The sequence below is a fragment of the Gekko japonicus genome, unplaced genomic scaffold, assembly GCF_001447785.1.
Source record: "Gekko japonicus isolate JY-2015 unplaced genomic scaffold, Gekko_japonicus_V1.1 scaffold2403, whole genome shotgun sequence".
Taxonomy (NCBI): domain Eukaryota; kingdom Metazoa; phylum Chordata; class Lepidosauria; order Squamata; family Gekkonidae; genus Gekko; species Gekko japonicus.
Genome location: NW_015176524.1, coordinates 39,927 through 60,614, shown reverse-complemented (window position 1 = coordinate 60,614; position 20,688 = coordinate 39,927). Strand labels below are relative to the sequence as shown.

Sequence of the window (20,688 nt, the reverse complement as noted above, 5' to 3'; positions counted from 1 at the left end):
TAGTTTGCTTGAAACAGAATCCATTAAATAGTGATTCCATAATTTTTGGAACCAATTTTCTGTTGTTGGAGCTTTAATATCTTTCCAAAGAGTAGCAATTGTGGTCTTGGCAGCATCTAGCATTATTTCGATAGTTGCTTCAAGGTCTTTCGTTTCACCTGCCTGCCTCATCTTTTTAACTGGAGATGCTGAGGACCAGACCTGGGACTTTCTATACGCACAACGGTGCTTTGCCATGTTTTGTTATTTATTCGCATATTACAGACAGTTCCCCCTCCACACACACACACTTTTCTCCCCTCGTCCACTGACAGCCGGCCTTCTGAGAACTCCCCAGTGGTCTCTCCAACCAGGTCTGCTTAGCTTCAGCGAAGCTGCTCCATCAAGTGCCTTCCCAACCACAGCTCAGAACAGGAAGAGGTTTCTCAGGAAGCAGCATCCTCTGGCAGGGAAACATCCTGGATGTACGCAGGTCTCAAATGCAACACAGATGAGAAGTGGATTGGGTCCCGATGCGGGTCTCACGGGAGAGGTGTTGTTCATTTGCTTCGTCCACCTCTCCCACCCAACTGAGCCCTACGGGGGAGGGCGGGGTATAAATTTAATTAATAAATATAAATAAATAAATAAATAAACTCTGCTCACTCTGGCCAAGTTCCACCTGCAAACCGTTAACCGAGTTTCCAGACAGCATGAAAGGGCAGATCCAGGGAAACACCAACCTGGACGTTAGGCCTCATAGGCCAGAGGCTCCTTCTTCAAGAGCATCTGCATCTGTCCTGCCACCCAAGATTGGCCAACATCTGAATAGAATGTCCAACAATAGGCATGCTCAAGTTGTGGTAAATGCTCTTGTGCCAGGCATCAGGATTCATCCAGGCCCACTCACCTGTGGTTAGAACACCCGAGAGGGCCTGGGAGGTCTATCTGGTCCAGCATCCTCTTTCACACGGGGGTCACCCATTTGCCCAAGAAGGCTGACAGGCAGGGCAGGCGTCTTCTGAGGGTCTGTCCTAGCACTGGTACGTAGAGGTTTCTGCCTCTTGATAGGGAGGCCCACATCGTTTTTATCATGTGACAAGTACTTCACTTAATAGCAGGGCAGCTCCACTATTTTCCTGCCTCTTTCGTGTAGATTAAATTTACCAGTTCCAAGATGGGTGGCCCTGTTAGTCTGTCTGTAGCAGCAGAAAAGAGCCAGAGTCCAGCAGCACCTGAAAGACTAACACAATTTGCGGCAGGGGAAGAGATTTCGTGAGTCACGGCCAATGTTCCCACTAAGCTGTGGAGTCTTGTGGGCAAAAATTCTACTTTGTGAGCTACTGGCATTAAAGTTGTGAGCGAGCGATTTGGCTACTGCATAAATTAGTTGGCTCTGGAGCCATCCTTCCTGAGCGAAGACAAAAACGTATGAGCCGGAGGCTAAAAAACTGTGAGCTAGCTCACATTAACTCAGCTTAGAGGGAACATTGGTCACGGCTCACTTCTTCAGATAGATCCAAGATGGGCATGTTAGTCTGTCTGCAGCAGGAGAAAAGAGCAAGAGTCCAGGAGCACCTGAAAGACTAACACACTTTGTGGCAGGGGAGGAGCTTTCCTGAGTCCCTGCCCACTTCTTCAGATAGATCAAGTTGGGTGGCCGTGTTAGTCTGTCTGCAGCAGGAGAAAAGAGCCAGAGTCCAGGAGCACCTGAGAGACTAACACAATCTGTGGTAGGGGGAGGAGCTCTCGTGAGTCACTGCAGTCACTTCTTCAGATATCTTCAGAAGTGAGCAGTGACTCATGAAGGCTCATATCCTGCCACATATTTTGTTAGTCTTTAAGGAGCTCCTGGACTCTGGCTCTTTTCTACACTTCCAAGATTATTGTCTTCCTGTGTAGTTGTGGCTTAGGACACGCTAAGAAGCCAGAGAGTTGGCTTGCTGTCCAAGAATTCAGAGTGCACAAAACATTTGCAATCAAAGCTAAAGATAAGCTTTTATCAATAACTCCAAGGACCCCCCCATCTTATCCACGCCTGCTGATCCCACCCAAATATGGCACCCAGAAAAATCTTTCTCCCAACCACGCACCCTTCTTGTCCGTGAGACCCATCGCTCCCTACACCACCAATTTCTCTGACACTCCTGCTTATCCATCACTTTCCATACAGAGATACGGGGGGAGCCCTTCCTAAAGACACGGAACAGTTCTAATCCATACTGACGCCCTTTTCTCTCCAAACTCTCCCTTTAATTCCAAGGACTGGACTCCTTTCACGTTTGTGACTTGTGCCATTTTCTTCTTCTCATTTTACAGGAGAGGGGGGTCTGCGTTCTTTTGGTTCCCGTGCAGGAAATGAGTACAGAACATGCTTTGAGACTAACATTTCTTCTTTCTTTTTTCCTTTCCCCTGTGTTGCTGGGATTAGTCTTTCCCCCTTTGATTCAAACGTCCCTTTCCTTCTTAGCCACCAGTTCTGTGTTTGAAAGGTTAAATGGAGGGGGAAGCTGCTGTGTATGCCAATGAAGTGAAACGGGACTACAGTCATGCGAAGCCCCTGAGAAGGTGCAAGCTAGCGGCTGCTTTGGGCTATTGGACATAATTTTTGCAAAAAAACCCAACAACAACAACCCAAAACCCCGGAACATGAAATTTCCCACAACCGCTTATGAAAATATGCCCCACAATTAGTCCTAGGTGGAGCAGACACAAGACCATTGGTGTTCCTTGTTATCTACACATGAACCCACTGTGGCGCACTTAATCTTTATGTTACCCTGTAATGATGCAGTCCAGGTATAACTCCATCAAAGTAAAAGGAATTACAGTCACCCAGTGATGTTCCAGAAGCCACGGGGAAGATCATATGTGCCACTATGTGGCTAGTGATGCATCAGGAAAACAGCATGTGGCACTCAGTTGCAGAGGTGCAAAAACCCTCTAAACCTTAGGGCTTAAAGTTTGTCTCAGTCTCTCTTTGCCTTTCTTGGCCATTGAATCGGGTCCTGTGACCTATGGCATTCCTTTTACTCCACTGGGGTTATTCCTGGTTTATGACGATGTCACTGACCGAGATATAAGACCCATGGTCTTCTCTTCTTTAGAGATGGATCACGGCCAAAAATTCAGATCTGAAGAGCCTCAGTCTTTGAGAAAAGTTTGTATCTGGACATGGATCTTAACTCAACGAACTCATATCCATTCTCAATACCATTGCTAACTGTTAACTTTCCCACCAACTCTCAAATCAAGCCAATCACACCCTTCACCATCGTCAAAGACATTTGTTAAGTGGTAGCACTGTAGATATTTTCCCATGGAAGGAATCCATTGAAACCTTTTATCAATGTACATAAATAGAAGGTAATAACTCCATATCTTTTCTTTGATGTTTTAGTAGCTGGATGTGTTGCATTCCGTTTTCTCATCTCGGAGGGATTTCGTGGCAGCTCTTTCTTCCTCCACGTTTACATTTTTGTTCCAATTAACAGAGTTCAGCTCATTCCACGGCGCGTCTGTGAATGTGTCCGTGCTTTACCATATTCATCAAGGTCGTCGTTGCCCAGCCTCTAGGTTTGCTTCCATTATTGCTTCAATGCATTGGCTGCGATTAGCGCATTGAAACAGCGTCATAATTCTGTTTCTCCATCCGCCTCCTTCTTCTCACATTCTGTCAAAGACAAGGCAACAGCTACTGACAAAGCTGCAATTCATTCCACCCTGTCATCCCTTTGTCCTGACCAGAACAACTCGATCGTGTCGAAGAAGGCATGAACCATATCAACCAAGACATGAAGGAGGCCGAGAAAAATTTAAAAGATTTAGGGAAATGCTGCGGCTTTTTCATATGTCCTTGTAACAAGTAGGTACTGGGTACCAGCTCTGCTCTGTAAATGTCCAGTTCTTTGTCATGAGTGAATGTCTCAAGTTTTATTTCTTTTTGTCTTTTTTTTTTCCTTTGTCCCTTTCCATCCGCTTCATACTGTGGGGATAAAATACTTGGTGTTTAATCAGAACAACTGGAACGCATCGAAGAGGGAATGGACCAAATCAATAAGGACATGAAGGAAGCAGAAAAGAATTTGACGGACCTAGGAAAATTCTGTGGTCTTTGTGCCTGTCCTTGTAACAAGTAGGTGCTGCCTGCCTGCCTGCCTGATCTCTGGAGCACCCAAGGCTGACCTGGAGCGCAGGGCCTTGTGACGCTCATCCTTGCTTAAGGCTCCTGGGCAGGATGAGCATGTGGCATGCAGAGAGAACACTTCCGGTTCCAATGCATTCATCTCATAGTGTAGACCAGAGGTTCCCAAGGACCGACAAACCACTCTTGCCTGGCCTTTCAAATTCCTCCCAGTCCACCCTCTCCTCCGAACTGTCAGCGTTCAGATTCCCAACCCCAGAGGAGCCACCACGGTGGCCGCAATCTGTCTTGTCGTTTGTGCCTCGGTTAAGAACTGGTGTCGTTTGGAAATGGGAATGCTGACACGGGAGCGTGTGGCGCATCAGTCCCCGCAGAGGAGGGGGAGTGGCGGTGCATGCGTGCAGACCCTTCACTTTCCCTCCGCAGCGGGGCACTCTTGCGAACCACGTGAGGCTGGGATCTTGCGGTTCCACTATGAACCGCTTGCTGTCGCCTCCAAGGTCAGCGGTGGCTTGTGGGTTGATTGTTTGGGAACTGCTGGTGTAGACCACTCAGCGGGATTACTGTAGATGCATTAAAATCAGGCATACCACAGTGAAACGTCCACTGTGAACACTGGAATGATGAATATTTCAACATTTTACAGAGCGTGTACTACATGATAGCCCAAATCACTTGATCTTTGAAAATTACAGTACTATCAGGATATATTTTCCTGAAGAGCCTTAAAGGGAGTTACTTGGTTAACCGTGACTTGATGGCTTAAAATTCCAACGAGAGATCATTTGGAACAGAAATTTGTTGGTGATTACGACCCGTGCCTCTCTCGGTAGACGTTGTCCTCACCAAAGACGTGGAGAGAAGCTGTTGCTTCTGGTTCTTTGACAACAAGCTATGAGCAAACAGAAAGCTTGCTCTAGGGAATTTAAAAAAAAAAACGGTCAGGAAAACTGGATCCATTTTGTGAACTGCCGCTTCCCAAGTAGACGGAGCGTACACCACGCAGAAATGTTGAAATGTGCCGGCTTTGGTTGCATGCGATGAAAATGCAGCATAGCGATGTGACGTGTGGACTTCGAAACGAGAATGTAGACTTGAAAGAGGAGGCTCTCTCTTTTTTATTTTTGATGGGCAGCAGCTTTTCGCATGCGTTAAGTGACTGCATGGAGGAATGACTTATAAATGCATTTAGAAGGACGCAACCCAAAATGGCATCCATGTGTGTATGTGCATAGGTCCACGACACATGTCCCGTTTTGTTCATTAGCCCAGCCTTACGGTGGAGACTTCGTCTGCTCATCTGGACCCTCTGGATGGACAGCCTGCCCACCCAGCTCTCAGGCTGCCCTTTCACACGTAGGCAGAGCGTTGGTGGAAAACTGGCCCGTAGCTATGGCGGGGCTATTGAGGGCGCCGCCCCTTCCTTAAAGGGCCAAGCCCCTTCCTTAACTCCGCCCCTGCTTCTTCCCAAATGGGATCCTTTAAATGCTTTTGAGAAGAAGCGGGGGGTAGGCATGCGCCCCTTTCTCTCCCATCCTGCAAGTTTTAAAGGGTCTTCCAGCTGATTGGCAACCACGTGCTCCCTGCTGATCAGCTGAAGGGCCCTTTAAAACTTGCAGGAGGGGAGGGAGAGGGGGGCCCCACCCACTCCCTTCATTATGGCAAATAATTGCAGCCCCGCCAGAAAATCTTTTGCCCCACAAGACACAATATCCAGGCTATGGGCCTGGTGAAAAGTATACATATCTTGGACGATGGATTCAATGTTCCCTCTAAGCTGTGAAGTCTTGTGAGCAAAAATCCTACTTTGTGAGCTACTGGCATTAAAGTCGTGAGTCCGCGATTTGGCTACTGCATAAATTAGCTTGCTCTGGAGCCCTCCTTCCTGAGCTGAGGCAAAAATGTGTGAGCCGGAGGCTAAGAAAACTGTGAGCTGGCTCACACTAACGCAGCTTAGAGGGAACACTGGATGGATTTACTGTAAGACCGATCCCATCCTTTAAAGTAATCCCATCCTGAGAGATACGAGGCAGTCGGGACAATTGCAAACCTAGGAGATTGCTCTGAACCTGGGTCGCATCCCCGTTCACGATGCCCTTCGCACAGCACAGAAGCATTGGGGGCTAAGCGCCAAAGTGCATTGAGCTTGATTGCACTTTTATTTTCAATCACGTTTAAACCTGACCTAGGAGAATGCAGTTTGGCCTTGGCTTTGTGGTCCCATAATGCGGAAGCCACTCCTTGAAAGGGTATTTAGGAGTGGTGCCAGAGATCTCCTGGGATTTGCAGACAATAACGATCAGTTCCCCTGGGGAAAATGGCCGCTTTGGAAGGCAGACTCTATGGCATTGGGCCCCCACGGAAGTCCCTCCCCTCCCCAAGCCCCGCCCTCCTCAGGCTCCACCCCCAGAACCTCCAGGTATTCCCCAACTTGGAGTTGATGACCTTGGGCAAGCCGTAGCTCTAATAAGAGCTGTTCTTGAAAAAAGAGTAGTTTCTGTCGGAAGCTCTCTCAGCCCCACCTACCTCGCAGGGTGTCTGTGTGTGGGGAGGGGAAGGGAAAGGAGCTTGTAAGCTGCTCTGAGACTCCTTTGGCTAGTGAATGGCAGGATATAAATCCAATCTCTTCTTCTTCTCCTCTTCTTCTTCATCAAGATGGCTCCACATGACCTTGATGACATCTGTCACAGGGAGCCACTGAAAGCCACGCTTGAGAGATGGTTCTTCTGCGTGCCCGGGCACCAGGAACCCATCATTCCAAATGTATTGATAGCACAGTACCGTCATGGCATCTCCTGACTGAAAACACAACCCTGTGAGACTTTTCCAGTTGAGTGTCCTAACCAACACCCCAGCTCGTGATCAGAAGAGAGTTGTGTATACAAGCTGGCAATACAGTGTGGATGCCGATAAAGTTAGGGGTTGTGGAAATCATGCCAGGTTGCTTCAGAAAGAAGCCTTTAAAAACTTCTCTTCCGAAAAATAAGCCAGGAATCAAAGACCGTCCTCCAGTTTGAATGGAATCGGACCATGGCTCCAGTTATTCATGTTCCCACTTGCATTTATGGTCACAACAGGCTTCTGTCATAAAACCAGGCATATCATTTTGAAACTGTGGTTTTCTGTTACACTTGAACAGAGATAAATGTATTGGGAGATTTTGTTAATATAGCAGAGAGATACCCAGTCGTGGATGTGTGATACTGAGTGTAGTAAATAAATCTCCCAAGAAGTAGACTTATGTTTATTCAGGTAGATCCAGTTCACATTCAGGTTGCAGTCAAAAGAAGAGAAAGAGAAGACTGATCTAAAGAGTAATTTCAACAAAAAGGAAGGGAAGGGAGAAGGGGGGAAAAGGGGGGGGGGAAGAAAACTCAACCCAAAAAGTTGCTATGGATCCACAAGGGTTAAGCTGACTCTAAATATTATGAAAATGCAAAATTTATTCAGGTGTACACATTTTAAAACTTAGACTCATTAAAAATATACCATTCAGACATAAAAAACTTCTCAACATTCATACATAGATGGGTTAGTGCTGTGCAACTGAACCAAACGCGTTTCGGCCCCTCAAAGGGCCTTCCTCAGTGGTCACAATTCCAATTACAAATTTGACATACATTCAAAAAAAAATTTACATCAGGAGAAGGCCAGATGTTGTTTCCTAAATACTTCTGTATTTGTTTATTATTATTCTATAAGATGGGCCTCCAGTTTAGCCAAAATTTGTACAGGATGGAGTGACATACATTCAACTCACGCAAGTTTGTGATACCAGAATTATTGGTGGACTTTAATTGGCTAAACTATGCATGAATGTTGAGAAGTTTTTTATGTCTGAATGGTATATTTTTAATGAGTCTAAGTTTTAAAATGTGTACACCTGAATAAATTTTGCATTTCCCTAAAGAGTAATTTCTCCATCACAAATAGCCAGCTTGTCCAGCATCGTGTGTGTGGAAGTATGAAGGCATTGTATCTCCTCAAGAGACCTGCAGAGACACTTGTCTCCATGGAAAGCCATGTGAAGAGAGGGAGAGGACAAAGCTAGAGGGAGAGGAGGGGTGAGAGGGCAGCTCCCAGGTTAAGAGAAAGGGAGGCCTCCCATTCAAGGAGAGAACATCTATGCGCACTTCAAGCCCCCAGTGTCCAGGACTTCTGAGTCGCTCATTCCAGCAAAATGAGCATAACATTTTTTAAAAATTCAGGTCCTCCTGAAGCTATGTTTTCCAAGCAGCCAGATTCCCCATTAACTTGAACGGTGTGCAAAAAATACTGTCTTTGGCAGCATGAAGAAAGAAAAATCATGTTCTCTGGTATTTTTATCTCACTCTTCTCCCGAGGAGCTCAACACATCATGTAGAATCCCTCCATTTTTTCCCCTCAGAGCATCCTGATAAAATAGGTTGGAAGACAGAGTGTGTGGCTGAAGGTTAGCCAGAGAGTTTTATGGCTGGATGGGGGGGGGGGGTTTGAACCCAGATCTCTTCAGCTGAAGTCCAGCACTCTGTCCACCATTTTCCCACAGGACCCAACCCAATGTCTAAAGGAAGTTTCAAATATCTGACTGTTGCACAGATGGCACTAGATTAAAAAAACCTGTCAGCTGATTCCACCCTTTGTCTAAAAGTCCAACTAGCAATAAAATCCAGAGCTACTTATCTGATTAATCCCATGTGCAACTTGAAACTTGTGTGTTTACTGCGGAGCAAACCCTGCTGACAGGCCGGTCTGCCGTGTTTGTTCACTAGGCCTTCCTTCCAAACCGGCAGGCTCAAAATGGCCGCCACACAATGTAAATCCTAAGCATATTTACTCAAGAATAAGCCCCATTGTGTTTAACTGGAACACGCTGCTTGCTTAGAACTGCAGCGATAATCAGTTAGCGCACTCGGTCTCACAAGGTTCAGGGCAGGTAACAACATTTCTAAAACCACGTTCTGAAATGTCGTCTGTTTAATACCTTTGGTCAACTGACATTTAATCATGGCCAGAGCGGGCCCTTTTCCGATTGCAAAGCCTTTAGGGAAAGGCAGACATAGTCATAAGTAACATTTCAGACTTCCTCTTTTTCTCATTCCCGCAAGAAATTCATGTCTGCCTCACAGTCTGGAGAGCTCGTTTTTATACACTAATCTGTGCATGCCAAAGAAACCTGGTTAATAGTAGTTGTTTCTGTTTTAATCTCAAGAGACTTCCTGAAACCAAGTTCATTCCTTGGTTACGTAGGGTTGCCAGGTTCCCCCCGGCCACCAACGGGGGATGCGGTGGTAGGGTTGCCCGATCAAGGTTGGCAAATTCCTGGAGAGTTGTGGATGGAGCCCGGGGAGGCCAGGGACCTCACTGGGGCACAATGCCATTCAGAGTCCACCCTCCGAAGCAGCCATTTTCTCCCGGGGAACTGATCTCTGCAGTCTGGAAAGGAGCTGTTAATTCCGGGGGGTCCCCAGGCCCCACCTGGAGGCTGGCATCCCTGTCTTCTGTCAGGTCCAGTTTGTAATCTCAGATAGTTTCAGTTCTAAAACCACCCTCTAGGTATGCTGCGCCTATTAATATGAAGTGTCACTGCTGGTATGCCTGGATTTTAATTTCTCTCAAAGATGGCTCCCCCAAAACGTTGCACAATTTGGATGAAAGACAGCCTCTTTCCGAGACACTTTCCCCAGGCCCAACATTTGGGATTCTCAATGTAGCCGACGATGATCCATTTTTGCCTGCGCCTGCTCACTCGTATAGGCTGTTTCCGCTAGCGCACTGAAAGAATGTCACAGCACTGGGGCAGCTATGCTTTCTTGAGAATGCTTCACTTCTTTTTTCATGCCTGTAGCTGGCGCATGAAGAAAATTTAGAGGAATTTCCCTTTCTGATGCTAAACTGCTACACAAGCTTGTATTTCTTTTTTCTCTCCCCCCCCCCTTTCCTTTTTCCTGCACTCATCCCACTATGGCCTAATTTTACTTTTTGTCTCTGTGGACAAAGGTTTGTACATCAACTCTGGATGTATGGTTAACTATGGCTAAGTACCGATATATTATTCAAGTATCCCGCCAAATTGCTCTAACTCCCAACCAGCCAGGGATCGGATATTACATTGGGCGTTACCTTTGTGCCACACATTCGTGGAAAGAACCTGGGGCGTGGCCCCGTCACGGAAATTTATCCGGATCTTTTTGTGCTTTTTTTGTTTTTACAAAAATCAAAAAGACGGTGTGTTGCTGTGATGTGATGTACACACTACCCTTGGTGGTTCCGTGTCCACGTCTGTCTTGGCAGTCCGTTCTCTGTGTTCTGTGTCCAAACGTTACCCGTGTCATGAAATACAGGTGAATGTTCTGGTTAGTTTTGTGTGTTTTTTTCCTTCTTTTAATTTTTTTTTCTTAAAAGCCAGCCATCAGGGGGAAAATTATTTTTGCTAACTTGACAATGGCCATTGGCTCCATTGGAAATAAAAAAATCTAAGTTGTGGCAGCAAAAAAAAAAAAGAAAATAAAAGAAAAGAAAAGAGAAAAGATTTTATTATTCAGGTTTATGATATATCGGTATACCAGAATGCCCCCTTTCTCAAAACACTCATTTGCTTGACTCAGCTCTGAGCTTGAAGAAATCACGGTCCGTCTTTGTTTGCGGTTGTCTCCCCCCCCCTCGTGCGTGGTGACTCACCTTCTCTTCTTGCATAGGCTTAAATCAAGCGATGCTTATAAAAAAGCTTGGGGCAACAACCAAGATGGCGTGGTGGCCAGCCAGCCAGCCCGCGTGGTGGACGAGCGAGAACAGATGGCTATCAGCGGTGGCTTTATCCGCAGGTGAGGACTATTTCCACCCCGTCTTTCTCCCCTCCTTTCCTGTCGCTGACATATTTAGAACCTCTCCATATGGTCCCTGTGGTGTCTCTGTGTCCTTCTGTGGCTGTTTATTCCTAGGTGGCGGGGCCAAGTTAATTAGTCCAACTGTTGTAAAAATTTCCATGGATGTGCCACACCAACGGGGGCATGGCTCTTCAGGCCTGCAGACAAACGGCACCCGACGTAGAAACACAGAGCTGGAAGGGACCTCTAAGGTCATCTAGTCCAACCCCCTGCACAAGGCCAGACATTCAGAGCTTCCCCCCTCCCCCACTCCCCAAGTGACCCCTGCTCTATGCCCAGTACAGCACTTGTGAAAAGATCTGCTTGTGAAAAGATCAGGCTCTGCAGACAAAATGAGGGTAACCGGAGGGTAACCAAGGCTCCCTTCTCCGAATGTGGGACCAGAAACCCATTTTTTCTGAATCCAGCGCCAACCTTTTCCTGCTTTTCTTTTCCTCACTCTCCCCAACCTTTACTTCCTTGGGGTTCTAAAAAGGGTAGCCAGATGGCTCAGAACAAGAAGCCACACCGTGGGCCCAAGATGTGAGATTTGCACATGTAAAAACGGGGACTCCCCCAGCATCTCATTGGAAAACTGGGAGACTATTATACCCTGCCCTAACCTTGCAGGGCACATGGCTCCATACTGCAAACTTGTGGGGTGCCCCCTTGCAAGCACAGTGGGAGCAATAAGTGTGCAGGAACCTGCGGCTCATTGGCTATTTTATGGAAGGACAGGAGCCCCAATATGTTGGTGGTGGAGATGGGTTCTAGATCTGCCTGTGCTTTCCAGCAGGGACAAAGTTCCAATTCGGCAGCCAAACAGTTAAGGTCCCTAGTGGCTTATCCACATGAGGTTGACAAGATTATGGTGTTTGGCAGTGTTCCCTCTAGGCTGAGTTAGTGTGAGCTAGCTCACAGTTTTTTCAGCCTCCGGCTCACACATTCTTGTCTGAGCTCAGGAAGGAGGGCCCTAAAGCAAACTGATTTTGCAGCTCATTCACAGCTTCAATTCCAGTAGCTCACAAAGTAGAATTTTTGCTCACAGGACTCCACAGATTAGAGGGAGCACTGGTGCTTGGTAGTTTTCCACTGCCTAAGCCTCCACATCACTTTCTTTCTTTTTTTAAAGGAGACCCACAGGACCATAAAGAATAGCAAATAATATGTCAGAGAACATCGGTCACCACAAAGGAGACTGTGCCCATGGAATGCCGTGGTGGCCAGTCAGCACTGGTCCATCATTTGCCAAGCTAGATTTGGGCCCAGTCAAGACTTGGAGATATAGAAGGTTCTTTATAGAAGTGTCAGCTTTCGAGAGTCGAAACTCCCTTTGCCAAGCAGAGGGAGTTTTGACTCTCAAAAGCTTCTACCCCAAAAATCTTATGGGTCTCTAAGGTGCGAGTGGATTGGGCCCGTAGCCAGGATCTTTTTTAGTCAGGGGGCATTAAAATTTCTTAGGGGGCACTGGCTAATCAAAATAAAGGTAATTTAAACTGGAACCTTGTACCGGACAGCTGCACAGGAATACCCGGCTCCTTCCCCGCAGCCACTGGACAGAATGGGAAGTTGTGGGGCCTCGCCAGTAAGTCAGGGGGCATAGTCCCAAGGTGCCCCAGTATAGGTATGGGCCTGGACCGGACCCATATCTAGTTCTTCTCCTGCAGACAAACTTGGCTACCCTCTGAAATGATCATGCGACAAGCAAGCAAGCAAGGGTGGTCTTTTACATGGCTAGACAAACCCAGCGGCCTGGATTGATGAAGCCCAGCGTGGTGCCTGTGAGCACTGGGCTCCCTGCCAGTGTATCTCCTAGATCACATTGCTTGTTCCTCAGAACATCTCCTTCCTGGAGCAAAGAGCTTTCCCTCAAAGGTGGGGTTTCAGAAGACTCCAGGGCACATCACCCATCCAGAACCAGCCTGGCCTGCAACTTCTTAACCTGTTGTCGAACCACCTAGTGTTTTGTGACTGGACCCAGCCCCTGTGGTAGCCATTTATTTTGTGATAGGTTTCCCCGCCCAAGTCAGCCATTTTGTTATAGTGTTTTGTGACACAATCCAGCCCCTGTGGTAGCCATTTTGTGATAGGTTCCCCCACCCAAGTCAGCCATTTTGTTATAGTGTTTTGTGACTGGACCCAGCCCCTGTGGTAGCCATTTATTTTGTGATAGGTTTCCCCGCCCAAGTCAGCCATTTTGTTATGGTGTTTTGTGACTGAACCCAGCCCCTGTAGTAGCCATTTTGTGATAGGTTCCCCCGTCCAAGTCAGCCATTTTTTATAGTGTTTTGTGACTGGACCCAGCCCCTGTGGCAGCCATTTTGTGATAGGTTCCCCCGTCCAAGTCAGCCATTTTTTTATAGTGTTTTGTGACTGGACCCAGCCCCTGTGGCAGCCATTTTGTGATAGGTTCCCCCACCCAAGTCAGCTATTTTGTTATAGTGTTTTGTGACTGGACCCAGCCCCTGTGGTAGCCATTTTGTGACAGGTTCCCCTGCCCAGGTCAGCCATTTTGTTATGTCCCACTGCCTGGTCTCAGAATTCCAAGACTGCCCAGAGGATCAACAAGAAGTGGAGAAGCTGCTCCCCATGATATGGATTAGCTTAGCTTTGCTCTTGATTTAACTGCAGGGTAACAAACGATGCCCGGGAAGGCGAGATGGATGAAAACCTGGAACAAGTTGGTGGCATGATTGGAAATCTCCGTCACATGGCCCTGGATATGGGCAATGAGATTGACACACAGAACCGCCAAATCGACAGGATCATGGAGAAGGTAAGGGCTGATCTGCCAGCCATCTCTGTTTCCCAGCATCCTTTGCACTCCGTTCCTGTTTCCAAGATGCTGCATCAGCTGCTAGAATGTACAAGGCCTGGGGGGAAACGTGGAGGTGCTCGCAGCTACCTGACAAAGTATGCATACGGTTAATTTAAAAAAAAAAATTACTCAAAGCATGTTCTAAAACAATCCATTATACACCTGCAGATGCATTTCAGGCTCTGAAATTTGCATGTCTCGGGGTCCAAGTATTCCGGGGGTCACCAGTGTGGTGAGTGTGGGTGCCCTGGTGACCACCAACACCTGTCCTGGTACCCACCTGAAGTCTGGCAACCCTAATGTTGATCTTTATGGAAGTGATCAGCCTACGTCTGGACTGTACCACTTCAGACTGTGGGTGAGGACTCACACAACTACATCTTTGCCATATAAGACATTCAGACACCAGGGAGAAAGGATGTAATCTAGACCTCTCCATGACAGTCTAGTTCTCTGCCCGTGGGCAGGCTGAGAGCCAGTTTGATGTCGTGGTTAAGTGTGTGGACTCTGATCTGGGAGAACCGGGTTTGATTCCCCACTCCTTCTCCACATACAGCCAGCTGGGTGACCTTGGGTCAGTCACAAGTTGTCTCAGAGCTGTTCTCTCATGAGCAGTCCTCAAAAAGGGCTCTCTCAGCCCCGCCTCCCTCCCAGGGTGCCTTTCTGTTGTGGGGAGGGAAAGGGAAAGGAGTTTGTGAGCCGCTCTGAGACTCTTCCGGGTAGTGAAGGGCCATGGGGTATGAATCCAACAAGGGAAGTGTTCTAGGGGTTCCCTCAGAAGGGCCCCCACAACTCATCCTCGTTGCTTCCATGGGATAGTTGAGGATCGGCTGAGGCAAGCCCAGTCGTAGTCTGGTGGCACAGAGAGTCCAGTCACTTGCTCCACAGCGCCTTCCTTCTGGTTTGTCCATTTACTTCATTTGCACCCTAACCCTTTCTCCCCAGTGGGGGACCCGGAGTGGTTTGCGTCGTTCTCCAGTGCTCCATTTCATCCTCACAACCACCTTGTGAGGTAGGCCAGGCTGAGGGAACGTGACCGGCCCAAGGTCCCCCCAGAAGCTTCCATGACACAAGCGGGGATTGGAACCCGGCTCTCCCAGGCCGCTAGTCCAGCTCGCTTGACCACTGTACCACATGGGCTCATTGACGCAACCACACAGGATCCATAAAATTGACTCCAAAGTGAGCGCCTGCATCATTTGCTGTGGCGTGCATTTCCTGCACTTTGTCTTCATCTCTTCCCGCTTGCCCCAACTGTCATGCGCGTCGATGAAACAGCACAGATGAGAGCTAATGTGGTCCAGCATTTAAGAGTTATAATGTTGGAGCAGGACCTGAGAGACCCAGGTTCCAACCCCCACCCTGCCATGGAAGCCGGCTGGGTGACTGTGGGCCACTCACACACAGTCAGCCCAGCCGACCTTGCAGGGACGCTGTGAAGATGAAATGGAGGAGCAAAAGACAATGGCAAGCTGGTCTTGGGTCCCTCTTGGGGAGAAAAGGCAAAGTATAAATGAAGCCAATCAACGAAGGAGCGAAGGAGCGAAGGAGCAGTGTTCCCTCTAAGCTGAGTTAGTGTGAGCTAGCTCACAGATTTTTAGCCTCTGGCTCATACATTTTTCTTTTAGCTCAGGAAAAATGGCTCCAGAGCAAACTAATTTATGCAATAGCCAAATCGCTTACTCACAACGTTAATGCCGGGAGCTCACAAGGTAGAATTTTTGCTCACAAGACTCCACAGCTTAGAGGGAGCATTGCTCATGAGCACATGATCATAACAGTGGCAATTACAGGCACAGTGATGCACACTAGAATCTCTTTTTGGACTCTGTTTTAATGGCCACTAGAAGAAGAAGAGATTGGATTTATACCCCGCCCTTCACTACCCAAAGGAGTCTCAGAGCGGCTTACAATCCCTTTCCCTCCCCAAAACCACAGACACCCTGGGAGGTAGGTAGGGCTGAGAGAGCTCTGAGAGAAACTGCTCTTGAGAGAACAGCTCTGAGAAAACTTGTAACTGACCCAAGGTCACCCAGCTGGCGGCGTGTGGAGGAGTGGGGACTCAAACTCGGTTCTTCAGATTAGAGTCAGCCGCTCTTAACCGCTATACCACCCTGGCTCTCTAGTGCCACTGAGCATCCATATAGGAGGGGGCCAGACACAGACTGGAGTGAACAGAAGGAAATTCAACCAGATGAAAGTCTGGAAAGCAAAACGAAAGCGCCTCCGATTCCTAATGCATTGGTGGTGCTCCGCAAAGAAGACCGGGCTTCTGGGGCTGGGTGTTGGCAGCGTCGCAAAATGTAGACTGGAATACCAGACGCCCGAGAAGAACGGGTGTTTGGATCGCTCTGGTTCTCCTGCCTCGCCTTCTGAGACTGATTCCCCACTCTCCCTTTTTTCTCTGTCCAGGCTGTTTCCAACAAAAACAGGATCGATGAGGCCAACCAACGTGCCACAAAGATGCTGGGCAGCGGCTAAACCCCGCCAGGGACCGCGCCTCCGGACCCCCCCTGTCCCCCACAGGCAGCCCACCCCTCCCGCTTTCATCATGGTATTTACCGACTAGGTTTGCACACAGGCACATATCAGTCCTTCCTCCGCCCGCCCACCACGTTGTAAATGTTGTCCTGTGTAGGTTGTCGGCTTTCCAAAAATGATACTTGTAAATTATTTTTATTTTTCCCAGATCTCTTTTCGTTCCAAAGGGTTGTATATAGTTAACTGATTTGATGGCTTATCGCTCACGATGACGTTTGTCTGTTGGGATTTATTCCCCCCCCCCTTTCTTTCCATCTGTCTGGGTGTTCCTCACCACACCCACCCACCCTTTATTTTGTTTTTCAGTCGATGGGTTGCTTTTTTAAAAAAATAAACTAATTCATGATGTTTTGCCGAATGACAAAAAATGTAGGAATGCTTAACGTGCTGTTAAACTTTGAACTCTACAGTATTGTTCTTGTAAAACTGTTCACATTCCACAGAGCTCCTGCTACCAGAAGTCCTTTATTTGAGTGTCACGTTGTTTAAAAAAAAGCACTTAAGGATTTGGTGTTCTCTCGGTTACTCTCCATCGCTGTCATCTGTTGTTATGAGTTCATGATTAGACAATGTGGAATTATATAACTTATAACAAGCATTGCACTAAAACAAAAACAAAAAAAATTACAAGTGATGTGATTTATGCATTTATTGCATGAGAAAATAGACTTCTTAGACTCCTTAACTTAAGTGAGACCTTTCCATGGCAGTAACAACATCAACGATGACAAATGAAAAGTACTAAGAATGCGCATGCTCCGGATCGGGACACTGTCAGGACTATTATACCAGCAAGTTTGCAGTAGTACCACGTTATTTCTTCTTGTCAATATATATATATATATTATATATATATATAAATATAAATATATATAGTTATGAGCCATGTTCATTTCTTATTTTGTCCCCTTCCTTTTTTCCTTCTTTTTCTAATTTTGGTTTCAAACAGAGATGGATTTGGTACTCACTCTTTAACCATTGCCAGCAAATTAAACGTTTGGCTGAAACGATGTCAAGGACAACCACGACAACACACGCACACACACACACACACACAATTAAAAAGCAACAACAAATAAGAAATAGGTGTAATATATATATAGAGTTTGTCTGCCGCTTTCAAAGACCGTCTTTTTTGGGGGGAATGGCTATCATATGAAATGTTGCAGAGAAATGTAATTTTTATAAGGTTCTCTCTCTCTTTCTAGCTTCTCTCTCTCTCTCTCTTTCTCTCTCTTTCCCTATGTGGTTTGTTATCGGTAGAGTTATCCGTTGCTTACCTAGAGCTATGCACACCAAAATCACTGCGATGTTTAGTAGCTGAGTTGTTAATTTTAACAAAAAAACAAAGAAAAAAAATAACCTTACATGAATGAAATCTAGATTAAATTGTGAGATTAAGTATAGTTGATGCATGTAATATGAAATTCCTTCCGTCTCCTGTCAGTTTGTGATGTGATTGACATTTTGTAGCTAGTTTAAAAATATTAAAAAAGTATAGACCTCAGACTTTTGATGGCTTTCTTTTAATCCATTCATTGATTGTTCGGTTACTTATGCGTGGTTATTTCCCCATCCACTGGGAGAAAGTACCGTCCATGGGGATTGTTACACAGAAACGTGGCCACTATATTCTCTGGATTGCAAGACTAGATCTAATGGATGGAAATTACAAGGGAGTCGATACCGGCTAAATATCAGGAGAGACTTCCTAACTGTAAGAGTGGTTGAGCAGTGGAACAGACTGCCTCGGGAGGTGGTGGATGCTCCTTCGCTGGACGTTTTCAAGTGGAGGCTGGACGACCATCTTTCGGGTATGTTGTAGGGCTCTCTTTCGGCTATGCTCCTGCAGAGTGCAGGGGGTTGGACTAGATGACCTGCAAGGTCCCTTCCAACTCTTAACTTTCTATGATTCTATGAAAATATCAAGCATCTTAGGATAAGGGATTCCATCAGTGAAAGTGGATTGCTATTGTTGTCTTAAATACATTGATTTGGCAAAGTCAAATAAAGGGGACAAAAGAATAACAGCCCACAAGTGGACTGAGCAAGAGACTGGGTGACAATAAAATGTTCCCCCTAAAAAGGAAACCCAAATTTAAACCTTGCAGAGAATCCAGAAGGAAAGGTCATCCTTGTAGGCTTCAGGCAAACCTTGGGGTAGACCTTGCACGGAGCAGAGCTTCTAGAACTCTGAAGCAAGGCGAGATACCCCAAAGCATCATTCTAATGTCCGACTTAGCAATTGTGTGCTCACCCTACATGAACCAACTTGATGGTATGTGAGAGGCATGGGGGGAGTTCTCAACGTGCTTGTCGTTAATTTAACAAGAGGTTCCAGATCGGATTGGAACAACAGCAGGAGATGACTGTTTTGCCTCCCCACACAGGCTGTTTTCCTGATCAAAATCACCTCCCTGAAACGGGTTTTCTCCTGCAGCGTAACAAAAATCCACTGGGAGTCACTCTACACACCTCTCTAGCAGTGTTCCCTCCGAGCTGAGCTAGTGTGAGCTAACTCGCAGGTTTTTTAGCCTCCGGCTCACACATTTTTGCCTTCGCTCAGGAAGGAGAGCTCCAGAGCAAACTGATTCATACAGTGGCCAAATCGCTGGCTCACAACTTTAATGCCAGCAGCTCACAAAGTTGAACTTTTGCTCACAGGACTCCACAGCTGAGAGGGAGCGTTGCTCTCTAGTCATATCTGTGGGTGTGAACGGCTGTCGAGTCACAGGCGACTCATGGAGACCCCCGAGGGTTTCCAAGGCAAGCGATGAAGCAGAGGTGGTTTGCTGTGGCCTTCCTCTGCAGAGCCTTCCTCGGTGGTCTCCCGTCCAAGTACCCATCCTGCTGAGCATCTGAGAAGCAGAGGTGGATTGCTGTGGCCTTCCTCTGCAGAGCCTTCCTTGGTGGTCCCCCATCCGAGTACCGACTCTGCTTATTTATTTTATTCATTTGTTGCACTTATATCCCCCACAGTGGGCTCAGGGTGGCTCACAACATGAATAAGATACAATGAATATATAATTAAAAAACAGTTAAATAAAATGGGATGGCAGCTAAGAAACATACATTACTCTAGAGCAATCCAATATGCCTCCTGGTCAGGGGTCGTTTCGTAGAAAAAGAGCTAGGGGAAATCATTAGCATAACTCATTAGCATATGCTACACCTCCTGACATCACCGGAAGTGTGTCATAAGGCTACACCCACCACTCAGTTAGTCTTAGTCTTAAAGGTTAGTCTTAAAGGTGCTATTTGTTAGTCTTAAAGGTGCTATTTGAACTCTTGGACTATTTTGCAGCAACAGACTAACACAGCTACCTCAGGGAAGCTCCTGGAGTGGCCTCGGCCAGGCAGAGGGGGAGGACGCCAACTTACCCTCGTGCTTCTTCCTCCTTCTGCAACAAAATGAGGCTGGAAGCAGGGGGCGGCCGGAAGAAGGGGCGGGGCTTCGTCGTGTGCCCCGCCCCCTGCACCTCACCCGGGGGAACTGCGATCCCCCCCCCCGAATCGACCTCTGCTCCTGGTAGTCATTAGCAAAATAGTAGGCCACTATAGGCTTACTATGGGCAGTGGAGGCTGAGTTGGTAGGAAATCCACCACCTCAACCAAAGGCCTGGCAGAAGAGCTTCATTTTACAGGCCCTGTGGAACTGTAACAGGTCCCATGGGGCCATGATCTCAACTGGGGGCATGTCCCGCCAGGCCCTGGTTGAGGCTAAACTTCTAAGATCTGACAAGATCAGGCTATGATACACCATTACACATTCCCTGGTCATATTTGATTTAGCCCTAATATGACCAACATTTGAGCAAGGATTTTGTAATATCGCTCAGTGAAGGGGAAAGGAGTGGATCCCACCCCACAGGGCTTCTAGAACCTATTGGACTGACCCCTATGGAAAGGAGGGATGGTGATTGTTGACCCCTCCGAGAGAGGCCTTCTGTCCCAGTCCCCGTTTGTGGGAGAGGAGTGACACCCAGGTTTCAGTGAGCTGAAGGAGAGACCACAAAGCCTCACACGTCCCGTCGTCATCTCTGGATAAAATTAAATGGTCATGTGCAGCAACAGCAAGGTTGTTAGGTTTGGTGATGGTAGAGGAACAAACAAGGACCTACTAGAGAAGCTTGAGCTCCTGCTGGTTGAGCTCTGGCTCATTGGTAGAGCATCTGCTTAGCATGCAGAAGGTCCCAGGTTCAATCCCCAGCATCTCCAAAGGACCAGGTGACGGGAAAGACTTTTCTCTGCCTGAGACCCTGGAAAGCTGCTGCCAGTCCGAGTAGACAGTACTGACTTTGATGGACCGAGGGTCTGCTTCTGTATGAGGCAGCTTCATATGTGGTTCATGTACTCCCAAC

At 47.2% G+C, this 20,688-nt stretch overlaps 1 protein-coding gene across 1 annotated transcript in view; it reads left to right on the top strand.

Annotated features, from left to right (window-relative positions):
* The window catches only part of SNAP25 (synaptosome associated protein 25kDa), a gene marked incomplete in the record, with an annotated part of 36,600 nt that extends 18,766 nt beyond the window's left edge, over positions 1-17,834 (top strand). Inside the window, 4 exon segments of the mRNA XM_015427420.1 lie at positions 3,997-4,114; positions 10,801-10,926; positions 13,600-13,744; positions 16,199-17,834. Of these exon segments, the coding sequence (XP_015282906.1) occupies positions 3,997-4,114; positions 10,801-10,926; positions 13,600-13,744; positions 16,199-16,267 (458 nt within the window).
* Positions 17,835-20,688: the final 2,854 nt, after the last annotated feature.